This window comes from Cydia pomonella, chromosome 6, assembly GCF_033807575.1.
Source record: "Cydia pomonella isolate Wapato2018A chromosome 6, ilCydPomo1, whole genome shotgun sequence".
NCBI lineage: Eukaryota > Metazoa > Arthropoda > Insecta > Lepidoptera > Tortricidae > Cydia > Cydia pomonella.
Genome location: NC_084708.1, coordinates 4,134,964 through 4,159,791, shown reverse-complemented (window position 1 = coordinate 4,159,791; position 24,828 = coordinate 4,134,964). Strand labels below are relative to the sequence as shown.

General features: G+C 37.0%; 2 protein-coding genes across 2 annotated transcripts; both read right to left on the bottom strand.

Moving 5' to 3' along the window:
• Positions 1–9,644: 9,644 nt before the first annotated feature.
• Positions 9,645–12,075, bottom strand: LOC133518709 (nematocyst expressed protein 4-like). Its single transcript, XM_061852380.1, has 2 exons — positions 11,956–12,075; positions 9,645–11,323 (listed from the first exon to the last, which is right to left on the bottom strand). Exons 1-2 carry the CDS (start codon positions 12,014–12,016, stop codon positions 10,959–10,961), a joined length of 426 nt encoding a protein of 141 aa, XP_061708364.1. The 5' UTR covers positions 12,017–12,075; the 3' UTR covers positions 9,645–10,958.
• Positions 12,076–17,782: 5,707 nt separating this feature from the next.
• Positions 17,783–20,657, bottom strand: LOC133518708 (keratin, type I cytoskeletal 9-like). Its single transcript, XM_061852379.1, has 2 exons — positions 20,032–20,657; positions 17,783–19,023 (listed from the first exon to the last, which is right to left on the bottom strand). The coding sequence occupies exons 1-2, from the start codon at positions 20,102–20,104 to the stop codon at positions 17,882–17,884; spliced, it is 1,215 nt and encodes a 404-aa protein (XP_061708363.1). The 5' UTR covers positions 20,105–20,657; the 3' UTR covers positions 17,783–17,881.
• Between the last annotated feature and the right edge of the window lie 4,171 nt (positions 20,658–24,828).

Below are 24,828 nucleotides of genomic sequence, written 5' to 3'. Positions count from 1 at the left end.
GTGACGAGGAAAGCCTAAGACCTGTTTAAATAAAACTCTCTGCCAATTTAATAACTGACATACAGCGAACGCCTAAAATTACATTTTGACCAATCGTGCGAAATCATTTGGAAAATCACAAATTACTTAGCATTATCTAAATTAGTCAGGTTTAAGGATACATTAAGAGAACAACATGACGATGACAACAGCCCATCCATAACTATTTGACATAATAAACATTACCTTAACTGAAATAAACTGTCGCTCATACGGTTCGTACTTATGAAGTATAGAGTTAACAGGAATGAGAGCACAGCGCCAGTAACTAGTGTAGTGAGTCATGTTATGCTCTATCTAGTGAGTGATTTGTGGATAGAGATAGATTGAGATAGAGGGGCGTTGATCGTAAAAAATGATTTGCGATCAGCAGACGCTATTAGCAGACAATTTCCAATTGTACTGGTTTTGGAGAGCTTTTTTAGTTTACGATATTATTAAAAATATAAGGTTTCGTCTTCATAGACAAGCAGAACTTGAGTCTTTGTGTATCCACATAAACTTACTACTTGAGTGCCAATAAAATTTCCAAGAGAATAGAACAAAGCACACATTTAAATAACTATTTAAAAAAATATTCAAAAAAACTCTGCGCTATATTTCCAAAAAAACCATTTCATGCCAAAAATGCCTTACGTGATTTTGAAACAGAGCTGATACTTTTCAAACTGCTGAATCGATTTCTAGGAAACTCGCTTTCACGTTAAGAAAACCGCATCGAAATCCATTCTCGAACGGTACCGGTGTAGCCGATAGCTACGATGCCACAGATAGACAGACAGAAAGTATGCAGGGCTCCTGGTTTAGTACATATTTCAAATTTACCCCATTTTCAAACTTTACGTTGGTTAGTAAGTTAAGTTACAAAACTCGGTAAGCTTGTACCGATTTGGCAAGAGACATGGTGTCACCATAAGTCTCAAATTTCTGTAAAGATAATACATAAATATTAAATAAATTTTATAGGACATTACACAAATTGTCTTAAGTCTCACAGTAAGCTCAATAAGGCCCGAGTTGTAGGTACTTAGACAACGATAAAAAAGCCGTTTTATTCTGTAACCACTTCGACAAACTATTTTTAAACTTAGTACTATACCAATCTAATAGTGTCAGGTAATAAATAGGTAATAGGCCTTTCGGGCCTATACCCGAGACAATGATATATTATGACCCAGGAACAAATAGCCGTGCAACAAATATCAGGAAAGAACTATCTACATTTCTAACTTAATGAAATATTAAGTAAGTCCTCAGCAACTAATTCGTCTAACAGATACCGTTTAACTATTATATTATAGGCATCTAATAGAAACAGTCTAAAATCTAGACAAGAGCTAATCAGGAAGCAATAAATAATCCTAAGGCGGACTAATTACAAGCTGGGCTAGCGAGTCCCACAAAAGTGATGGGTGGCCAACGTGATTAACTGACGGCCATAAATGAGGTTGTTTTGATTATGACCAATCATCGAAAAGAACAGTTGAATACGATTAGGTATTTGAAGTAGGTTTTCTCGAGCTACTACAGTATATGTATACTTATTTTCATGGTTCCGTAGTCAAATAGGAACCCTTATAGTTTCGTTATGTCCGTCTGTCCGTCTGTCTTGTCTTGTCTGTCCCTCCGCGGCTATGCTCCGTGATCGTTAGTGCTAGAAAGTTAAAATTTGGCACGAATATATAAATCAGTTAATCAATCAATTAGTTGGCATTAGTTGGAGAGAGAAAAGGTGTTACGAAGAGTGAGTGAAAGAAGAGCTATTCTGAACACTATTGAAAACAGAGGCGAAAAAATTAGGGGACATTTAATACGACACGATCACTTCCTAAAAACTATCCTGGAGGGGCGGATAGCGCGCAAGCGAGGTAGAGGAAAACCCAGACGCAGTTACGTAGACCAAGCGAAAGAAAATGTAGGGGTCGTGTCATATCAAAAACTCAAACAGCTGGCGCAAGATAGGAAAAGCTGGAAGATACTCCACCGACAAGAGAATAACTCTTCTTGATGATGATGATGATATAAATCAGTTACGCCGCAAATTCATAAAATAATAAAAACTAGAAAAATCTTTTTTTTAGAGTGAGCCTACATGAAAAGAGGGGTGTTTTTTTTTTTCGCTTCAACGCTATAGTGTGGGGTGTCGTTGGATAGATAGGTCTTTCAAAAGTAATATGGATCTGAAAGAACTTTTTTTTGATAAACATATTTTCGAAAATAATCACTCTGAAAGAAAAAAAATGTGCCCCCCCCCTGCCCTAACTTTTTAACCATGGGTCCAAAAATATGAAAAAAAAATCGTGAAAGTAAAGCTTAGTAAGGACATTCAAGGAAAATTATAGGGAACCTGATCGGTACAGCAGTTTTTGAGTTTTTGCGGAACCCTACACTAAGCATGGCCCGACATGCTCTTGGCCGGTTTATTCAAGTTGGGGTTCTTGATAATAGGTGTGTGCTGCCGGCGAAACGTGTGTAGACGGCCAAGCCATATATTTTGACTTAGGTATATAGAGTTTGTGAAGTTAGGGGCTTGTAGAGTTAGAAGCTTGGCTCTACAAGAGATCTGCCGGCCTATGATGGTTTTGTCATTATATCATTAATCATTTAATGCTTGGATTGGCGATTATCTGATAAGTGACTTAATTCGGTATAAAGTCGCGAGGGTAACCTATAATTGACTAATGATAGCGCGACATATTTTGAGGTTTTGAAAAATGAATTTTAAACTCTATGCCTTAAGGCGTATTTTAAAGAATAGATGATTAAATCACATTCTACCACTTATCTTCATATGACATTAACAGTTAAAAATTATCCATGGTTTGTGCTTTTGAAAAATAAATTGTAAACAAGTATACTTAAAGCGTATTTTAATGAATAGTTGGTTAAATGACATATTACCACTTATCCACATTTGACATTGATAGTTAAAAGTTATCCATGATTTAAGAGTTTGCAAAATAGATTCTTATTGTGTTTAATTAAGACGTCTTTTAATAAATAGTTGGCTTAATGATAAGTTGTGTCTACAATTCATACATAGCAAATGGGGAATCATTGCTCGCTTAGATTTGAAGGCACGTTTTAAGGTTTGAAAGACAGGCAAATGTAGTGAAGCGTGTAAGGTGTTCAAAATTAAGCGTGTAGATCATTTCCAACATTTCACACGATGAGTTACTTTTGGTACGGACTGTGCCTATTGAGTGAAATTAACGTAAGGCGGTCTTCACACTGGCGTTGCACCGCATTCCATTGCGATGTGGATGATTTAGTATACGGCAGAGTTCGCTATAGTTTTCCTTCAATAGTTTTTCGCCCGGAACTGAGAACTCGCGGTTTGCCAAAAATTATGTATAGCGATTGCATTTGTTGCACCTACTTACTCGGAAAATGATAAACTCTGGTACAGCAACTTGGTCAGTAGAAAAAAGGCGGTAAATTTTTAAAAATATAGGCGCAAAGGGTCTCCCATATAAAATTTAAACTTTGCGCCTTTTTCTACTGCCAAACTGGGTGTGTTTGAGTATAGTTTCAAGTCACCATAGAGATTTAAAAAGACCGTATCTGTGGTAAACGGTTACGTTTCTTGTCAAATGACTATATTATGTAATTTTGAATTCGTTTATCTTGCTAATTATGTAAAATGGTACATTTAAAAACAATATCAAAAACGTGTAAGCCGGGCTTTTTCATTTGATACCGCCGACCACACTTTCTTGCAAACAAGTTGACTAGAATAGCAATAACACCCCTCACAAATAGCTTTTGGGTTTCTAGGCTCTTATATAGCTCCAGAACCCCTTGATTGAGCCTGCTCATAATTTAATTTAAATTAGTACAAAACTAAAGTTATTGCATAACAAGCTATCCTCTGAGAGCTCTTAAAAAAAAAAAGACGTGTGGCACTCGGGGACTGCCGCGGTAAAGCTATTGCATAGCATTTTGTATCAACTTATGCAATTATAATTATTTATTTATTTTATTTATGCAGTATTTCTTTTTCTTTGATATTAATACCACCATAACCAACCACCAGTAAACCAGTATAACGATATGATCTCAGTTGATAGGGATCTCGAGGTTTCACTTCTGATGGTTTTTCGGAAAAGACAAGTACGCTTGACAAGAGATAATGTAAACACTGGTAATTCGTAGTTACTCCTGGTATTTATATATTCCAATCGTTCACCGAGCGCACGACTCAAGATAACCAATATAAAAGTGTGAACCTTGTTTATTCATAGTTACGATACGTATACGGATTCACTTATATTGGACAAGTTGTAAGTCATGGGAATAAGCGCCTTCAACGGCGCGGCGGTCTTTATTAGGTAGCGTCAGGAAACAAATATTTATAAAAAATATACGAAATTAAAATAAATAGGCACTTTATTTATTTTATGGAAAACAATTTTTTTTCGCTAACACATTAAATAAAATATGTAAAACTGTATGTATTTTATATGTAAAACCGATAGTTTATCTATACAATTAAAAAAAATATGCGGAGAGGGCGGTATAAAAAGGAAAATTATAATGTATGGAGAAAAAAATTTTTCATAAAAAACGAAACCGAGCATCATTTTTAATTTTCACAATTCAATCGCTAGGCATTTCCACAGCTGCAGCTCGTTTTAAAATAGAAATAAGTGAAAGTTTTTTCTCTAAACATTATAGTTTTCATTTATATATATTGTATGCCATATGTATTGTAATACATTTGCGAATAGTTAATTCGAAACTCGTGTCGACTTAAAATCGTATCGCCACTCATTGCGATTTTTTATTTTTCTCACCTGGTTTGGTGTTCTGGGACGTTTACTTACTTACTACTTACTCCGTTGGCTCAGCGACCCAAAATGAGACTTGGCCTCCGACACAAGACAGCGCCACTTTTCTCGGTCCTGTGCGACCTCTCGCCAATTGTCGACTCGAAGCTCGCGCAGATCCGCCTCCACCATGTCGCTCCAGCGATACCTAGGGCGTCCGATAGGACGTCCTGCTAGGCGACCCAGGTACGCTCTTTTTACGTTTTTTCGTTTTTACTTGACTAAATTACTAACGTAGTCCGATCAAGCATTATGGAACCCGGCGCTGTCGGTAAAGCAGGTGACTCGCGTTGATAAAGCAGGTTTCTGTCGTATGCGGGTGTGAGTGGTGTAACATTTGCAATGTCGTTAACACAAACACATGCTAAGTGTTAACAGTAGGCGCAAATAGTTGACTTACCAAAGAAAATTTGAAATTCGCGCCTTTTCCGCCTGACAAGTTGGGTTGGGTGTGTATACGCTGTCTTGTGTTAGCGGCAAAGCCGTGGAAAAGTGGTTAAAATGTAAGTAATGTGTTGGAAAGTGAAGTTTAAATTTATCGCTGAACATGTGCATCTTCAAAAAAGGTATTATAACAATCGTTATTATTTTACGTCGGTTATAAAGGTTAATATCTTAATGATGTCTTGTGAACAACTAATTCCATACCTACTAATATACCGACAAGTTATCGATACAGTCATATGAACATTTTGTCAAGCCCTAGCGTAAAGTAACAGTTTAGGTTTTTACACAAAATATTCTAAATTATTGACTAATATCATGAAATATTAACACACAATTGAAGAAAAACTTATAATGAACTGTATAAATTGGCTTTTTACACTTTTTATGCTGTTAATTTGATATAATATCGTTACGAAAATTTCGCTACGATTATCATAATTACCTGTGAAATGAGTATTTCCCTGGGTTTTTTGGCCCTGAAACACAACAATCCGGCACACAACATGACACCATCTTCACTAAATTACTTACTTAATATTTATTTTTGATTTTGATTCTCGTATATTTTTAACGTTAAAAAATACGGCAATATGATTTTGGCCGCCTCGGCCGCCTTCGAATTCAAAAAATGGTTACGTTTTCTCATATGTAGTCTGCCTCTTTCACACTCGTGGCTTGTTCATATACGTGATGGCTTCCCTTTCGCACACTTCATCTGTCTGTCAAGCGAAGCGTATGACAAGTCTCTGAGTAGTACAATACGTCTAATCGCACGCACACAACGCCGTGTCGAAGACTGCCGAACTGAAACGACGTTAGACGAAGTGGGGAGCGTGAGGTTTTTTCGTTACGGAATTTCTGGATTCGGTCCCCGCGCTCAAGGCCCGCGATAGAAGCTATGCAATAGCTTAAAAAAATGTCGAGACCTGCCAATAGCCAGTCGTGTGTTCCAAGTTGAATGTATGATTTTTTGTCATATTATTTGGTCCCAACATGGTTCGAAAGTTAGAGGGAGGGACTCTTCTTTTTTCTTTCTTATATCTATTATAATATTATCTTTATCTAAAAATGGTCATGAAAGACCCATATTTGTTTTAAAAGACCTATCTAATGACAGCCCACACCGTAAGTTAAACACTACGGTTTAACTAACTCACGTTATTTTTGACACTTGTGCGACATGTTTCGGAGAACCTATTAGGTCTTCATTTTCAATCATGTCTAGTTCATGTGAGCATTCACGCTAGTCATATTTCTTTTTTGCTAAAGTTAGACTCACAACCGTTTAAATTCGATCCCATGCCGTGCTTATTGTTAGCTTGGCTCAGTTAACTATGAATTGCAACATCCTATGTATACCTTATATTTCGTAAATGAATGACTTATGACGTCACAAAGTTTATGACTTCCCCTCCCTCTAGTTACAACATGTCACATTTTCTTGACCCCCTCTCTCCCCCTTAACGTGTGATCTAATTAATGGATGACCTCTTGGGGCTAGTCCGGTTTTCTCAGAATGTTTTCAGGAAGGTAGTGTTAATGAACATAACAAAATAAAATAATACTAGGCGAAATATTTATTTATTAATAGGGCACGCTTCTCTGCATGTAATGCATCCCTCGAGCAGCGCCCCCTTCCATTTCCGCTTCAGGTTCGCCTTTTATTGGAAGATTTCTGGAAAAAAGAAAAACCTATTATACCTATAAAGTAAAATAATCAAAAAAACTTTTTACAAACCGACTTCAAAAAGGATAAAATAAAATATTATACTTTTTTAAGTATATGCATTACCAACTAATATGTTTGAAGTCGGTGCCTTATCGTCAGTTTATATTAAAATTTCTGATCACAATATCATATTGTTGCATTAAAACTACTTTGATTAAGCTAATCGCAAGATATAAGGTAATTGCAGCAAAAACAATTAGAAGTCTCACAAGTTATTTTCTCAACACATTATGACGTTAAGATTTTATAATTAAGTGAATAGTTAAAAAAATATTCATATTGTCCATTTCTGCCTGAAACACAAGGAATCCTAGTTAAGGTATTTGTAAACCACTTTTCTCTAATAACAATTCTTAGTCTTTAAGAGCAACCAACGTAGGTACCTACAATACTTTTTCAATGGATATGGTAGGCAGCTGCCCCCAGTCTCCCATTTAAAAAAATCCATGTACATGGGTATGTGTTCGGTCACCGCAGAGAAAATTTGAGGAGTGGAGCCCTAAACATGGTAGGTAAACCTAAATTTAATTTATTCATAAAGTGTCCAATGTCCATGCAATTTTGCAGATACATCACGTAAAACTAACAGGTGACTTGCATGGAACGACTCTGGGTACCTAATCGCGGAAAACGTCAAACATTTCACAAATATTTATACTTAAAATATTATAACAACGGTTATATGTATATGTAATCTCTTAATATTTTAGAAATTACAAAATAGTATTTGACTACCTATTTGTATCCGATTTAGCAGAATGAATGATAGATGAGTTGTAACAAAACGTACTAATCCCGATTCAAAGTAATCCCCATTGGTGTTGTCAGGGATTACTTTGGCGATCTTACGGTTTACAAGAAAATATCGATTCTGTCCATCCATTCGATTTATTCTAAAATTTCTAATTATGATTTTGCAGTTATTACATACCAACTGAACGTTTAGCGAATGAATTCCTTTTCTGTTTAGAAACTGTACGCCATGCGGTAAAGGTTATGGAAATATTTTTACTTGGGTGCAGTCTACTGTGCCTAAAATGTTAGCAACCCCATATGCCTCCTGAACACCTCTCATTTTCTGGGAAGACTATCCAAGTGTCCTTGAGTCTGTAAACAATCCAACACTTTCATGATTTGGTACTTTAGCTACACGTAGCATTGAATAATACTTACATAAATACATATGTAAGAGTGGTAAAGAAGTTGCATATAATAACAAAAATAAGGTATGATTCTGCATTGAAATATTTAGGTAGAAACACTTCAAATACAAATACCACAAAAATCCACATTCAAGCCTCATTTGTACTTCATGGTCCCTAAAAAACTACGTAAGAAAATAAATATAAATATTTTGTTACTGACTGCGTCTTTTTGCCTTCATATGTCTCACTGCACATCCATACTCGTGTTTTTTACCTTCTTATCTCCGGTGTCAGTGGTATTCTGTACCAAAATGGACATACCTTCTATTCACCACAATTACAAATTGATCCAAGTACCGGCTGACGGTAGACTGAGCAATGGACAAGCCATGGTCTTGTCCAGTTCCCCGTTAGTAACTACCGTCAGCCAATAGGTGCAGTGATGTTAAAACCTAAAACAAAGACTTGTAAGTAGGTATATCATTATGAAATAATGATTATGATCAAGGTGGTAAAGGTAACGGGAATGATTTGAGGAATAGTGCAACATTATATCTTTACTTTAAGATGTGCCGGCAATCCATCGCCATGTTGAGGCTTGAGGTCAGCGTCAAGTTCAGAACACATAGAGTGCTAATTCTTTCCGCACCCTATATATGCGCCATAACTCCTCGTCGGGCTTATCAAACGGGTTGCATGCATCCCTTATGGCCCGGCGTTGAAGTTTTCTGTCTTGTTTTTCTTCGATAGCAGCAGCTGCCAAGAAGAAATGATATCTTGCCATCCCTGAAAAATGTATTGATAATGTTATATGTAAATAAATGAGTTTGATTGTATATATAATGAAAAACACAGATACTTACTGATATTTAACTCCAAAAATTTGTATTTTGCACCATTTATATAGCACAAGAGCACTTATCGTGACCCAGTGAGCACTAGGATAAAATAATCAAAGTCTAGCCGTCAAAACTCGACTATATATTTAATTATTCAACAAACGTTGCCATTTACCGTCTATCGCTGTCAAAAGTAGACAAAACGGTATAAATGCTATAAAACGATATAAATCTAGACAAGTGTCATTTATATCATTTAACTTATCCACTTATCAACTAAGTTTAAGTCAGAAATTTAGACAAATGACAAATTATCCACCGACCATGTTATGCAGTAAATCATTTAACATCTATCGCTGTCAAAAGTGGAAAAGACGTCAAATCAATAAAAACTGGATAAAATGTTAGTTATATTATCATTTATACAGCCATATCATTTATAAAATCGACCATAATAGCCCTGCTGATAACTTTTTGACAGAGCGAGCCTTATGGTTTCATTTTGGCAACATTTTACATGATGAAAATGTTTTTGATGGGATTCGTCTTTCTAGCTTTTATAACAATATTCGAATAAGTCAATTATGTACGACAATGGTAAAATAAAATAAATATAATATTTGATCAAATTATATTAATTATTAAAAACTTAACAAAATATTAACACATAAATTTGTAGACAGCAGGTACTCCTTACAATTTGTTTTAGTAATTTATTTACACTTCTATAAATATTAAAACAGGTCACTCACGTATTCAATTGAAGAATTAACTCAAAGCGTGAGTGACTCGTTTTTACTATTATGTGCCAACTGCTAGAGTTAGACCAAGATAACTCTGCAACGATTTTGACAACACAGACTGGGCAAGTGTTATTTATTCGTCATAGTCTCATGGAAGTTTGACGTTTAAAATAACACTTGCACAGTCTTCTGGGTTAACCAAATCACTGCAGACTTATCTTGGTTTAACTTTAATTTGCAATTCGTAAAGCTCATTACAGATATCCACTGATGACCAGTTAAGAGTGTTGTTAGAGCCGGATCAATCTGAGTCTGCAATGATAAAGTGTGGCAATGTCAGTAACCCTTTGACCACCAAAGAAGTCAACTGACGCTCACGGCTACAGTTCAATAAACCGAGCACCAGTTCAACACTTGCCCAGTCTGTGCTGTCAAAATCGTTGCAGAGTTATCTTGGTTTAACTCTAGCAGTTGGCACATTATACTATATAATATTTTAATGCATTCCTACAAAAGGTTCATGATGACGCGCCGCGCACGATAGGCGTGGCATGCATGTCAAATGTCTATGAAAATATGACGTTGTTTCACTCTTCGCTTTACTAATGGCATTGCTGCCTGACTATCCCTGACAAGTGGTAGAAGGTTGTGAGTCCGGTTGGCTATTCTGTTGATTAAATTCCGTATGCTTGATTCTGTGGCTGATCTTGGAAGTAGATATATGGACGTAGGTACCTTAGTACCTATGAGTCTCGCAGGAGTTCCTCTTAGTTAGATTTAGCCCTAGCAACAGCGATGGCGATTGCTTCCCCAGTTTCACTCTTTGCATTACTGATGGTATTTCTGCCTGACTGTCCCTGACCAGTGGTGCAAGGTTAGAGTCCGGTTGGCTATTCTGTTAATTAGATTTTGATTGGGAGTATGCTTAATTCTGTGGCTGATCTTGGAAGTATACCTGGACGTACCTTAGTACCTATGAGTCTCGCAGGAGTTCCTCTTAGTTAGATTTAGCCCTAGCAACAGCGATGGCGATTGCTTCCCCAGTTTCACTCTTCGCATTAATAATGGCATTTGGCGGTTGGCTATTCTGTTGATTAGATTCCGTATGCTAGATTCTATGGCTGATCTTGGAAGTAGATATATGGACGTAGGTACCTTAGTACCTATGAGTCTCGCAGGAGTTCCTCTTAGTTAGATTTAGCCCTAGCAACAGCGATGGCGATTGCCTCCCCAGTTTCACTCTTCGCATTACTAATGGCATTGCTGCCTGACTGTCCTTGACAAGTGGTACAAGGTTGATTTGACTCCTTTTGATTAGATTCAGATTGGGAATATGCTTGATTCTGTGGCTGATCTTGGAAGTAGACGACATCTTGTCTCGGTGGCGGTGGCGGTGGGGGCGGTGGCCAGTATGGTGGTGGTGGAGGCGGGGGAGGGGGCGGTGGTGGCCAATAAGGGGGGTGGTGGTGGCGGTATTCAGGCGGGCAGTCGGGGTAGTAGTCGTATGGTGACCGTTTTAGACGCTGTGTGGGTGCTCTAGGTGATTCGCCATCTGAAAATAATAGAGAACTTTTAAGTTTCTTGCACTTGCTTACGTTTAAAATACGAGAAAATACTTAGCTTAGGTATGCAATCCAACATTATTTGTATTTGTGAAGTCAAAATTATATTCAAGAGTTTTTTTATACTACGTTCCAACAAGCATACGGTCCGCCTGGTGATAAGCAGTCTGTGTAGCCTATGGATGCCTGCAACTCCGGAATATGAAATGTTAATCGTATTTGATCTACAATTATATGTCACATTTTAAATGTTAAGGTTAGATTGGGTAACAGAAACAATGGGGCCAAAAGAAACAGCTGTAGGGAAGCCTAATACTTTTCTTAGCACACATGACCTTATTAGATTGAAGACTTAGAATGGTTGTATAACTGACTACTTAGGTACAAAAACTAGCACTTAGTAAGAAATAAGTCGTCGATTTATTGTGTCCACTCTTCCCTACGTTGGGGCCCCGAATCATAGTTTTTCTCAGTTTACAAAAGAATTGTCAAGAATCTACATGTTCCTTATTAAATTTTGTATCATTGATGGGACCATATTTAAAACTTTAAGTGATATTATTACATTAATTTTATTATATTATTGTAGTTTCCTTTTACGATATATATATCTTTAACTTACATTGAACATCAGCCCAACAAACTCCGGCTAGTACAAGCACAGGCACGACAACTCTCAACATGTTGCTGATCTAATTTGCAACTTCACCAACATATGGGTCATTTTTATACACCTGAAATATACACAGCAAACATCGCGAGAAAATTCCCGGCAGTTCCTTGTAATTGCCACAGACATATGTGCTAATAGACATCGCATATGCCTGGTAACCGAAGCCGAAGTATTAGACAGGGTCCCGCGTCGAGCGGTGGCGTATGGTAAGCATGATAAGTCGATTTTCTCGTAAAGTTTTGATTTGGTGTCTTGAATCCGACTTAAATTTAACCAGTTTTCTATAACACAGTATTATAACGATCTTAGGGAATATATTTTGAAAGTTTCAAGTCTCTGTGTATTAAACCACTAGCTTTGATATAAATACAGAAATACTGCCCTTTGAGTACATTTACGGACTTTTGATGTCTAAAAATAGTAGTTATGTATTAGACACACAGAACCAATTACGTGGCGCAGACTTAGCACATTTCCCTATTAGTTTGCCTATTATATTGCTCGAATCGTTGAGACTTTGAACCGCAAAATACCCAATAGGTGTGATTATGTGATCTATTCAGAATTATATCTGTGACCATTGCTTTGAAAACAACATCAGCGCCAAACGATTATAAATTTTAACACCTTGACTTAAAGTCCACATAAGTTGTCATAAAAATTCTTCCACCAGTGCTAATGAGTAAATTACATGTGAAATCACGTGTTACTGTGACGCTCCCAAGAAAAAGGTACCACATTGTCGCTTGCCATTAGGACGCTCTAACAGGTTATTCGTATAAAGATACGAGCAAATTTCGTCCTTATGGTAAGCGACAATTTAGTACCTTTTGCTTGAGATTATCAACTATGAATTTTCGGATGAATCAAAAATTTGATACATTTATTTGCTGCCAACCGCAATGATGCAATGTTTTTAATGCCATAACATTTGCTTGTCATATTCGCTAGATTTTGTTGACGTGGCTAACCACGATCGCGGATGAGAAATGGGTTTTCTGTGGTATTTTCCATTGAATATGATCCGAGAAAAATAGTAGGTAGGTATTTACTTAAAGGTAGAGACATTTTCTTTCAAAAATGTGGGGTTAGTTATCCAATTGTTGTACAGTCAGCGTCAAATACTTTGTAGCAACCAAAGTAGCCAAATAGTTCGGTACACCATATATTTAGTATGGTGTACCGAACTATTTGGCCACTTTGACTGCTACAAAGTATTTGACGCTGACTGTACATGCATAAAAGTAAGTTGGCAACTTGGCACTTTACAATTCAAATCGGTCGGACTACGTAAACCAAACCGTAATCGTATACTTACTCTATGGACTATGGAGCTTCCAATTCAAATATAATGCGTTCACTAAACAACATTTTAATAAACCAAACGATGGACCAACACTCATCAACGAACGGCTAGCCGTTATGCTACACTTCTTTTCAACGGGACTTTTAATGATACAGGCCAATCCGAGTTTTAGTTATACCTTATTATATCTGATTCCAATATGATACTGATCTGATACTGATTTATCAGTGTCAAAAGTGACGTTTTTGTACTCGTCGAGTGTAATGGTTTAATTAAGATGTCGTATACCAAACTATAATTGCGTACGTTTCATGTATGGTCTATCATGTATACTCAACTATAAAATTTCTTTCGATACGCTGTAGTCAACTACAAAAACATTACCAATCACGTGCCGCCGCGCTCCCATAGAACGGGGGACGGGCGGGCGGTGGCTCGCGCGTTTATGTCTTTTTGTCTACTTAGATACTTACCAATTTTCATTACTTATTAAGGTTTTATAGTTAAAAAAATATTATTTTTGATGACTCGTAGAAAAAGTATCGTATACAATAGTGATATAATCAAGCTTTTCAATCTCGTACCTCACTTAGACAACTTAGCAAGCTTTGTTGCCTAAAATCGGGACTCGACAACTCGACTGAAAAAAATATATATTAGGAAAATGATTGTGTACCATCCAGGAGAAATTCGCGTTTTACTCTAAATGTAATTTTTTTATCAAAATATAGTGTAAGGCAACATTAAAGCTTATTAAATTATACACAAAAAAGTCAAGGATATCTTTGCGAAAAAAAAAATCATCTGGTTATAGAAAATACTTGCTGAATCTAAGTTTAAAGCTTATACACTTCCAGGGGACATTCTCATAATAGGAAACTCGGAGGAATATGAATTCCACTTTTAACTATACATTTGTACGTGATCTACCCCAATATTAACATTTTACTCGACTGCGACTTAACTAGAAAGTAGGGTTATGGGTTTAAGTACTGATGATTAAGTACAACCTGTAGCTTAGGATACTGGACGGATGTTTTTAAATGACGTACCTATCGTTAGATTCCTCTTAGCCTTCACAACTTGTTGACACTTGTTTTATTACAGAAAAATTAAACCAACCGCCTTGAGAGGACTCCGAATATTAAATCATATTTTTTCTTCTAGCGCCTAAACTATTGAGCGGATTTCAATAAAATAGACATCAGTATATCCATAATTAGTACACGAGTGCTACGCAATGCAAAGTTACTAAAATTAACGGACGAAAACTTTTTAGGGCTAAATAATGTGATCGCAAAAACATATTTTAGGGCTGAAATGGGGTTCAAACAATAGTGAAAGTAATCAAATTTGATAACTCCAATTTCTGGGATCCCTGTTTGCGTGTCTTAAAATTTGAGCTTCGGGGACCACGAGGATCAGACGGCACAAGAAAAAGTATGCAACTTCTTTTGTTTTTTCTTTTATCTCTATAGCTATGAATTTATTACGAGCATGAAAAAGGGGACTTTAATTTATATACATACCAAATTTCATGACTGTTCTAGAGATTTCGAGGTTGGTCTTAATCGTGATTGTGCTATCAGAAATATACGAATCGCTACGACAATAAGTACGTTATCTATCGTATTATCTACGGAACAGACGTTAGTTTTCCCGCAAGTTTTTGACCCAGAACCGAATAAGAGCAAGCTCAGACGACGCATACTTACTTTTATTTTTTCTTTTTTGATCAGGGATTTTGTAGATAGGTGGGATCGGTTTTCCTAACCTAAAAATCTTTTTTTAAAGTGAATATTTACGATAGAACTAAGCTCGGTTCTCCATACAAACGTAGTTACGCTCTCATTTTGACGACCGGTTTGGCCTAGTGGGTAGTGACCCTGCCTACGAAGCTGATGGTCCCGGGTTCAAATCCTGGTAAGGGCATGTATTTGTGTGATGAGCATGGGTATGGATATGGTTCCTGAGTCATGGGTGTTTTCTATGTATTTAAGTATTTATAAATATTTATATATCATATATATCGTTGTCTAAGTACCCTCAACACAAGCCTTATTGAGCTTACTTTGGGACTTAGTTAATTTGTGTAATAATGTCCTATAATATTTATTAAAAAAAAAAACTTACGATCAGGGGGCCTACCGCGAAAACCGAAATTCGCAAATTGCGGGATCTTTCTCTTTTACTCTCACTAAAACGTAATTAGAGTGACAGAGAAAAATGGCCGCAATTGTCGATTCAAATACCATAGTAAAAAAATTACAGCGAAGTTTTTCATACATAACTTTTGTTTTATAAGCTGGAGATAACTAATTACAGGCATAGATATACCTCATGTGATTGTATATGCAAAGTTTTATTACAATCCAACGCGTAGATTTAAAATGAGAACGAAGCTTCGTTTGTAAGGGAATGTGAAATTAGGCCCAGCTTGCTGCGGACTCTTGAATTAGTTTTCTTTAATTTTTTTAATAATAATACTTACTTACATTCATTCAACATGCGCCTGCACCGCCGACAACTTTTCTGCTTTGTCCAAAGGTTAACTGGTAGAGAATGCCTTACGGCAATAAGTTCGCCTATTGTACGGTATCTTTTCTTTTGTGCAAGAAAGGTAAAGGTTAAATAAATAGATAACTCCTGATTTCATTAATAACGATTTTTACCCTAAGGTAGAAATTAATTTTGAATAACAGTAATTAATTACATATTTTATTATATTGCATTTTATTTTTCACGACAACAGCTGGTATAGGTTCTCTTGATTGTTCAAAAACCGATCAGAAAGTTGCATTTTATCCACATGTGGGGCAAAGTAGCCTGATGCAAATTTTGATTATTTCCTTATACTGGCAGAATCGACTTTTAAATGATAAATATTTAATGACGTTCATTTGGATTTGATTTATTTTGATTTTGTTTGATATCTTAATATTTTCTTCGGGTTAGTGTGGTGAAAAGTGATGTGTTTCACTTGGGAGCAAAATTTGTTTAACCCTCGTGCCTTGAAAGCCTCGCAAAGCTTAAGATTCCATTTATCGAACCACTAGCTACGCTCGTGGAATCTTTCGCTTGCTCGGGTAACCATATTAGCACAAGCGGTTAAACAACAATTCTTGTAAAAGTTGTGAAACAAATAACTATTCCTCATAGTTGAAATGAAAAGTAGTTTTTAACTCGGAAATATGCCAGTGATTGATAACACCTATATGCTACTTTATATGTCCTTAAACTTAAACAGGACCCGGGTATGTCCTTAAACTACGTCCAAAAGAGAGGTATGGGCAATGTGAATGTCATCTCGCCTTGTGTGGTAGGGCACAGCGCAGCGGATGTCATTCCAGATCTAGAGCAGAGCCCAACTGGGGAAGTACCTCCACCTTACAGAAAACCGCAGCCAAATAACACTTGACCCTACTCATAGTGTTGTGTTCCTGCCGGTGAGTAAGGTTGCCAGAGCTCAACGAGGGGGGTGGGGTTAGGGTCGGCAACGCGCATGTAACTCCTCTGGAGTTGCAGGTGTACATAGGCTACGGAGACTGCTTACCATCAGGCAGGCCGTATGCTTGTTTGCCACCGACGTAGTATAAAAAAAAAAATATCTTCTTTTATGTACTTTATATAGTACATGCTACGACTGACTACCGACTGACAGACAAACAGACATGCTAGGCAAATTAAAAGAGTTTTTCATTAACCTGAATATTAGAAATCGGGATACAGTTTATAAATTTTTATCTATTTACATTAATAATAAATAAATAAATATTATAAGGACATTCTTACACAAATTGACTAATAGACCGCAGGCCAGGAGCATATTTCGTCAGTCATCGCCTCCTGACTTATATTTTATCAGATGTTAGTTTAGATGCTGTTTTAAAAATCCGTCAGCCGGTTGTACCGCGGTGGAAAGACCGTCGGCTGTAAAATGAACATGTAAAAACCGCACCTTACCGCTTTGTGTCCGCAAAGTATGCGTAATATATAAATTGCGTATTCCGTTTATGGAGTTTCACCTGATGAAATAGTACATGCAAAGTGTCATGATTTGTTATTGCTATCATAAAAAGGTAAAGCGTTTATTTTTTTACATGTCCATGCGACCAGCTGGGGGGTGGGTCAAAAATCTCGCGTGATTTGTGCACAAGCCCTATCCTGTATTCAGCCACGATTTAAAATTGTGTAAAAAAAATTTTAAACGGTTATTAAATTAATCAAATGAAATATTCAACAACACACAAAAAAAATCAGAAACGTCAGTATTTTAAAAGTCTCAGTTTACTCAGTTATACTTACTTAAAAAAAAAAACATTGTTCCCGATTTGCCCACGCGCGTAATGAAATAAAAAAAAATACAATTACGCCCGTGGAAATGATATAGCTCATTCCATCTCAGTATGTTGGTATACAATAACACCGTTAACGAGCAATTAAGTGTGATGAAAAGAAACAAAATTAAAATAAACAGTGTTCAATCATTTATTAATTTAATAACACGGAAACTCATATTTTACGTTATAAAATCATGGGAAATTGTCAGGTACAGATTCTTAAAGTAATTTAACCACCAATAGACAGTGCGATGGCGTTACCGCTGTGACTCTTGGCATTGCTCAGGGCATAGCTGCTCTTTCCACAAGTACTGCATCCCTCAGCTGTCTGAAGACCCTGGGAAGCCAGGTTCAATGCCCCGTTTAAGGCCGATTGACTCTCGCCCAAACCGTTCGACCCAGAAACACCATGGGACCCACTAGCTTGCCCTGAGGCACTCCCTGAACCGTATCCTCCCTTTTGCCAGCCAGATTGCACTTGTTGCTGATTTCCTGTATACTCGACGTCATGCTTAGCACCACCCTGACCAGAGAATGCACCACTCTGGGCGTTAGAGCTAGATCCAGAGACGTAGTTTGACGATTGGCGCTGTCCGCTGCCTGTGTACTGTCCTTGTTGTTGCTGATGACCATTCCCAGAGAAACCTTGGTCTAGATTAGCATGCTGGTGTTGATCGTTGCTTGAGAATCCTTGTCCTTGGCTTGAAAATGAGTTGCTCTGTGATTGGCTGTCTCCGTTTCCCTGGAAACCGCTGCTTGGTTGTTGCTGCTCGTTACCAGAGAACCCTGAACCCTGGCTTGATGTGCCTGAACTAGCGTAAGATCCACTTTGTCCGTTAGATTGCGACCCATGTCCGCCAATATCTCCCCTCTGTCCAGCGAAGTTGGATTCTGCTTGGCCACCGAATTTGCTCCCACCTTGGTAAGAGTAATGAGATTCTTTGTAATGACCAGATTGGAAATTATTTCCTCCATTGAAGCCGTTTGTTTGAGCTTGGCCATTGCCAGCGGATCCCCCATAACCACCTTTAACTCCTGCTCCGGACCCGTAGCCACCTCCAGATCCTGCTGTTGCTCCTGCATTAGCTGCTGCATTTGCTCCTGCATTTGCTCCTGCATTTGCTGCTGAGTTTGCTGATGCAATCGAAACAGCCTGACTGCCAGCATCGGAACCAAGATCAGCTGAAGCGGCCGCTCCGCTAAAAACTCCTTGTTCACCATCAGTTCCACGGGCATAGCCGCTCCAGTTATGCGTGTGGAACCTTGGTGGTGGTGGCGGAGGCCCGAACGGCGGGGGTGGTGGGGGCGGAGGGCCGTGATGTCTGTCGCATTCGTCACATGGAGAACGCGCTACCCTTTTGAGTAGCGAGTCTGCAAATAAACAGCAGAAATGAATTTTAAGAATGTACGAAAAGACGCTTCATGGTAATTGGTGGTGGTGGTTCTTCATGGTGGTCTGCTTTATGGTAATGAAATGTAAACTTCACCACTAAATTTAGATCAAAATGTAGAGTGGGCAGATATTTTGACATAAAATGCTTCTTGTTGCTTTTACGAATTTCGAACTAAGATAAAGATGAAACCACAGAAAAGTACTCAAGTGCAAAATGTTATAAACAGTACCCCTAGTGTAACTTTGATCGACATCATAACGTGACGAACGCGTTTGCGTTAAGTCTCATTTTGTATAGGATTTTGAGGTTCCAAAACGTCCCGCTTGGCGCGCTCTTCCTAAATCCAATACAAAATGAGACTAAACGCAAACGCGTACGTCAAGTTTCAAAATCGAATTTAGTTACACTAGGGGTACTGTACCCCTAGTGTAACTAAATTCGATTTTGAAACGTGACGTACGCGTTTGCGTTTAGTCTCATTTTGTATGGGTTTTTGAACAGCGCGCCAAGCGGGACGTTTTGGAAAGTCAAAAATCTCATACAAAATGACACTTAACGCAAACGCGTTCGTCACGTTATGATGTCGATCAAAGTTACACTAGGGGTACTGGTCCTTTAAAGGAAACTTAATAGTTATTTATTTTTTTAAACACGAGGAAAAAAAGAAGGAAAATACATTTAACAACGTCATAATTTGAAAAATAATTATTTAAAATATCAATTATAAACATACAAAATACAAACTAGATGCAAAAACAGGATCCCCAATTCCCCACTCAGCATATTGCCACGACAAGCCATGGCACAAATCATATTATGAGGATCATAATATCACAATATGATAGGAATGAGAATCTAATTATGTATATATCATACTATGCGGATCTAATTTTACAGGGGCAGTTTTTAGAAGCTCATAAACGTGATAATAATCAACCCCGCACTATGCATGCCAAAAAATGTTTGATAATTAGTAATTGCCTACCTTCGGTGTTCAGTACAGCGCTTTGTACCGCCAAAGCGGAGAGAGCTAAAAACACAACACTGGACTTTGCCATGTTCAGATGTAGTACTGTTCTGAAGCATCAAGCTATCAGTCTCCTATTATATACTAGAATATGTAACCAATGAAAACAGTTTCTGAGAATAGTACGATCGGCGACTACTCGTATAGAAGCAAATCAGTAATGTAAATATTGGACTAGTCACAATTATATCAGGAAATTCACACGGTGGTTATACTTTTAGTGCATTTTTTGAAGTCTCATGATGATATCATATTTGTGGGGGATTATGTCGGGGGATTTTGTAACAAAAATATTGACGCATATCTAGGAATCTCAAGAAGATTATAAATAAATGAGAAAGAGCGTTTTCACATCACCTGTTCAAAAAAGGACTTTTTCTTCCTTGCTAGGAAGGATCAAAGTGGCATTTTTCTTTCATGCTAGGAGGGATCAAAGTAGCACTATTCTGTTCTAAAACACTGTTTTTTCTAAATAATATTTTGAAACCTGTCACATGATAGCAACATTATTTCCAACTTGGGCGTTAACTCTTTAATCCCTCACAACGTTTAGGATTCTATTTTATAATGCCTCGCTGCACTCAGTATTTAATTATAGAATCCTTCGCTTCATTCAGGATACAATAAACCCACGCCGTAAATATGTCATTTTGTTCCCTTGTGACGCAATCTACTATATCATCTAAAGTTGTGCATAAAAAATCCACCACTCAGTATTTAAATTCTTAAGATGTGACTAGGTATAAAAAATAATCGCTGGACATACGTGGGGGTTAAATTGGTAGCTAGAGTAAGATCTTAAATCATTTATTTGCTTAAAAAGGGTACAGTTATAGATGTTCACATTTGTTGTTGTCCTCTTTATTCAGCTGTCCACAAACAGCATGCAAACAATACAATTTTTTTTTATACGCAAGAATATTAAAAATATGCCTACTTATATGATATTACACTAATACAATAATAAAATAAAACCGGCCAAGAGCATGTCGGGCCACGCTCAGTGTAGGGTTCCGTAGTTACTCTTCCGTCACAATAAGCTAAACTGGAGCTTAAAGTATAGTAAATTGTTAACCAAGGGATGAAACGGTACCTTTCACGCGAGTTGAACAAATAGGCATAATCAGTACCTAATTAGGTAAAGTAAGTCTTTTTACTATGAAGGGGGAACTTTTTGCGATAACTCAAAAACAGCTAAACTAAACAGCTTTAATGTCTTTCTTAAGCTCTACTTTCACGATTTTTTTCATAATTTTTGGACCTATGGTTCAAAATTTAGAGGGGGGGGACACTATTTTTTTTTCTTTCGGAGCGATTATCTCCGAATATATTCACTTTATCAAAAAATGTTTGTCGAAGACCCCTATTAGTTTTGAAAGACCTTTCCAACGATACCCCACACTGTAGGGTTGAAGCAAAAAAAATATTCACCCCCACTTTACGTGTAGGGGAGGTACCCTCAAAAAAATTAAATTTTTAGATTTTATTGTACGACTTTTTCGGTTTTATTGATTTATATATCCATGCCGAATTTCAGCTTTCTAGCACTAACGACCACGGAGCAAAGCCTCGGACAAACAGACAGACAGACGGACATGGCGAAACTATAAGGGTTCCTAGTTGACTACGGAACCCTAAAAAAGCCCATGCCTATATACAAGAATGTCCACGTGCACACAATTAAAAGATATAAGTCAAATTTTAGTTTCATAATTAATATAGAATCAAACAGATAGCTAAATAAGTAGGCATTATTGTTATTACAAATTATTGTCACATTATATTTATATTAAATTGGTTTACCTAAGGAGTCAATAAAACAAATACCTAGCTTTAATTGTCAATATAGTGGTTCATTAATTTAATTACTTTCATTATCTAAGAATTCTTTTACAGAGTAATACCTTTCTTGTATGAGCCATTTATGTAGGGCCTTTTTAAATTTATGGTAAGGCATTTGTTTTATGTCCTCTGGTATTTTATGGTAAATTATAATGCACATTACACTACGTTTTTTTCTCAATATGGCAATTTTTTGTGGCTTACCAACAACTCATCTATCCTTGTTTCTAGTACCCCTCGGGTATATGTCACCAGCCGTACTAAATAGATCTATATGTTCCTTTACAAATTTTGCCATTTCGTATATGTACAGACATGGAAGGGTAAGTAAATTTAGCGAAAGAAACAATGGTGATTCGGTTGGAGGGATTCCCCAGATAGTACGTACACATTTTTTTGGGATAAGAATGCTTGATCTATATTAGTACCATTTCCCCATACAAGGAGGCCATATCTTAAAGTAGATTCCACGTATCCATGATATGCCGCTAATGCGCTATTACAGTTTGTTGTTCGTCGTAATCGTTATATCTTATCTTATATCATTGATATTCATTTGATGCGTATAGAAAGCGACACCGTGTATAACACTGATCAAATACGTACGCTTTTAAGTTTATGTGTTCCATTCAAAATCCCTCCTACAATTCCCTAATAAATAATAATACATCTGACTATGTCGCTTTAATACGCTGAGACGGCGATACGTCTCGTCGATCGTTACTCGAACACGTCAGATTAACATATCCTGTTGAGTTACCAATTTACCTCCATTGTGTGAGCCGCTTAACTTCAAACTCGGATGAATCCAACTGTCAGATTTTGGGATTTTGGTGTTAAGAAAAGGTAGATATTTCCTAAGAGGGTAGAGTGGATTTAGCCGAATTATAACATCTTCCTTTAAAGTATGTATGAGTCCTTAAAACAGAGCCGTGCGATCAGAACTGCCCGTCAGAATATTATAAAAAATCGACCGTCATAACTACTCGAGCGCGTCAGATTACGATATAGTGGATTTATTACTTGTTAAAAAGTGCTCATTTCAATAATCTGACGATTTTAGCGATCCGTAAGCGAGTGGCAGGGTCACAAAGTTGCAAAGAAAATGATAGGTACCCTGCCTTACTCAAGGAGGGCGGGCATTTTTTTAAACCGGGAGATTAACATAGAACTAACAAAATAAGAAATAACATAACGATCACCCGTCATAGAAAACGGAGTGTCGAAAAGCTCGGCCCGGACTCCTGACCGTTCTAGCGCGAGTCATACTTAAATCGGTCTCCCAGTCGAATTACTGTATTTCCTGCGTGTTTTTTTCGTTTATTTCTTCATTTTAATTTAACCAAATTCAAATTTAACTTACCTATGTAAATAGTTTGATTCCCGAATCGAGTCTTGAAGTGACAATTACTTACATCCACGCTTTACTCCGCTATCAGACCCGCTTTCGGGCCCTAGAAAAAATATTTTTCCGTTTGACCAAATATCAGCACATCGTCGAAATGTCGTTGAAAGCACATTGAAATCTCTTATGGTAGAACTGTTGCAAAACTGTCCAGCTGTCAACTATAAATAATAGTTCCAAATCTCTCCAGAGTAGCGCTAGAGTAACTAAGAACCTAGGCGTTATTGACAGAGTGAAGTGCGCTGTCTATGATTTGATTTTTTTTTTCAAGTATTCTAGGTATTGTAGCGCCACCTTTTTGGTACATGGAGATTTCATTTCTTACCTCCACCTTCCATACGATTAATGTTAATGAAAAGATAAACTGTACTAAGGGATACTTAACTAGTTAACTCTGCCGTTGTTCCTATCCATCGACATAAAATAATTGTTTTGTAATATATTATACATCGTGTCATTCACGACGACGCGTGGCTTGACTCGTATTTTCATATTATTAAAGGTTAGATTTGACAAATCTGCACGTCATCGTGGATGACACGAACTATACAAATTTATGGCTTTCGGCCTTTTTTCTTGAATTACTTGTGCTACATGACATTACTTCTTGCCTAATCTCTTGAATGTAGGTCAACGCGAAGTCTCCTATAGGTTTTGATTCCCTTGTGAGCGCCAAAATATGCCTATAAATGAGCTTATATTGAGATTGCGTTAATTTGAAGTTTGATTTTTTTGCTACTCAAATTTTAGATTGATAGGAGAGGTCTTGAGAGACGAACAGCAAAGTGATCCTATAATAAAAGGAAGGTATATATTTTGACCTGGATATAAGTCCCTCTTTTCCAGTCCTGATAAAGGGGACCATTAGGAACTCCCCAAATCTTATAGATTTATTAGTTTTAGCGTCATTTGTATTTCCACGAGCAAATCATTTGCATCACAAAAGTTTCTTATGAACTCTAATAAAGAATTCTCGTGAACATCAGGAAGCTTCTCAACGACACATTTATTTCAAGTTTGGCGAATTGTTTTTTTTTGTTAACATTGTGAATCAATTTGTGCTCAAAATGTACTTGAGGAAAAGTGAAACTGATTATTAAAATCATACCTACATAGATTGACTAAACTTAATAAATAAACGACGTATCCTAGGATTGTCATGAGAAATATTTTTCTACCTTTCCTTTATTGCTTTTCTTTTTTTTTATCTTTCCTTTGAAATCCTTTACATATTTAACTTAAAATACCAACTATTAGAAGAAGGACCATCAACTACCGACCATACCAACCAATCGTTACTATTAGTCCGTGTAGAAGTTTTTGTTGTAACCCCTCTCCCTCCGACCCGCCCTGTTAATATTCTTGCACTCTTTTTATTTTAGTTTTAACTTTGTTTAAGTACTAACAATGCTATGGACCTGTAAGATGTCTGAAAATAAACGCATTTTTTTTATATATTTATTTCACCCCCTTAGCGAGTGTCCCCGGGATAAAAATGTTTCATATCG

Bases quoted from the DNA above. Each gene is read 5' to 3' on its own strand.
- LOC133518709 (XM_061852380.1), bottom strand. From the start codon at position 12,016: ATGTTGAGAGTTGTCGTGCCTGTGCTTGTACTAGCCGGAGTTTGTTGG. The intron at 11,324-11,955 runs GTAAGTTAAAGA...TATTATTTTCAG, and splicing joins TTGTTGGGCTGATGTTCAAT to ATGGCGAATCACCTAGAGCA.
- LOC133518708 (XM_061852379.1), bottom strand. From the start codon at position 20,104: ATGGCAAAGTCCAGTGTTGTGTTTTTAGCTCTCTCCGCTTTGGCGGTA. The intron at 19,024-20,031 runs GTAGGCAATTAC...GTTTATTTGCAG, and splicing joins CGCTGTACTGAACACCGAAG to ACTCGCTACTCAAAAGGGTA.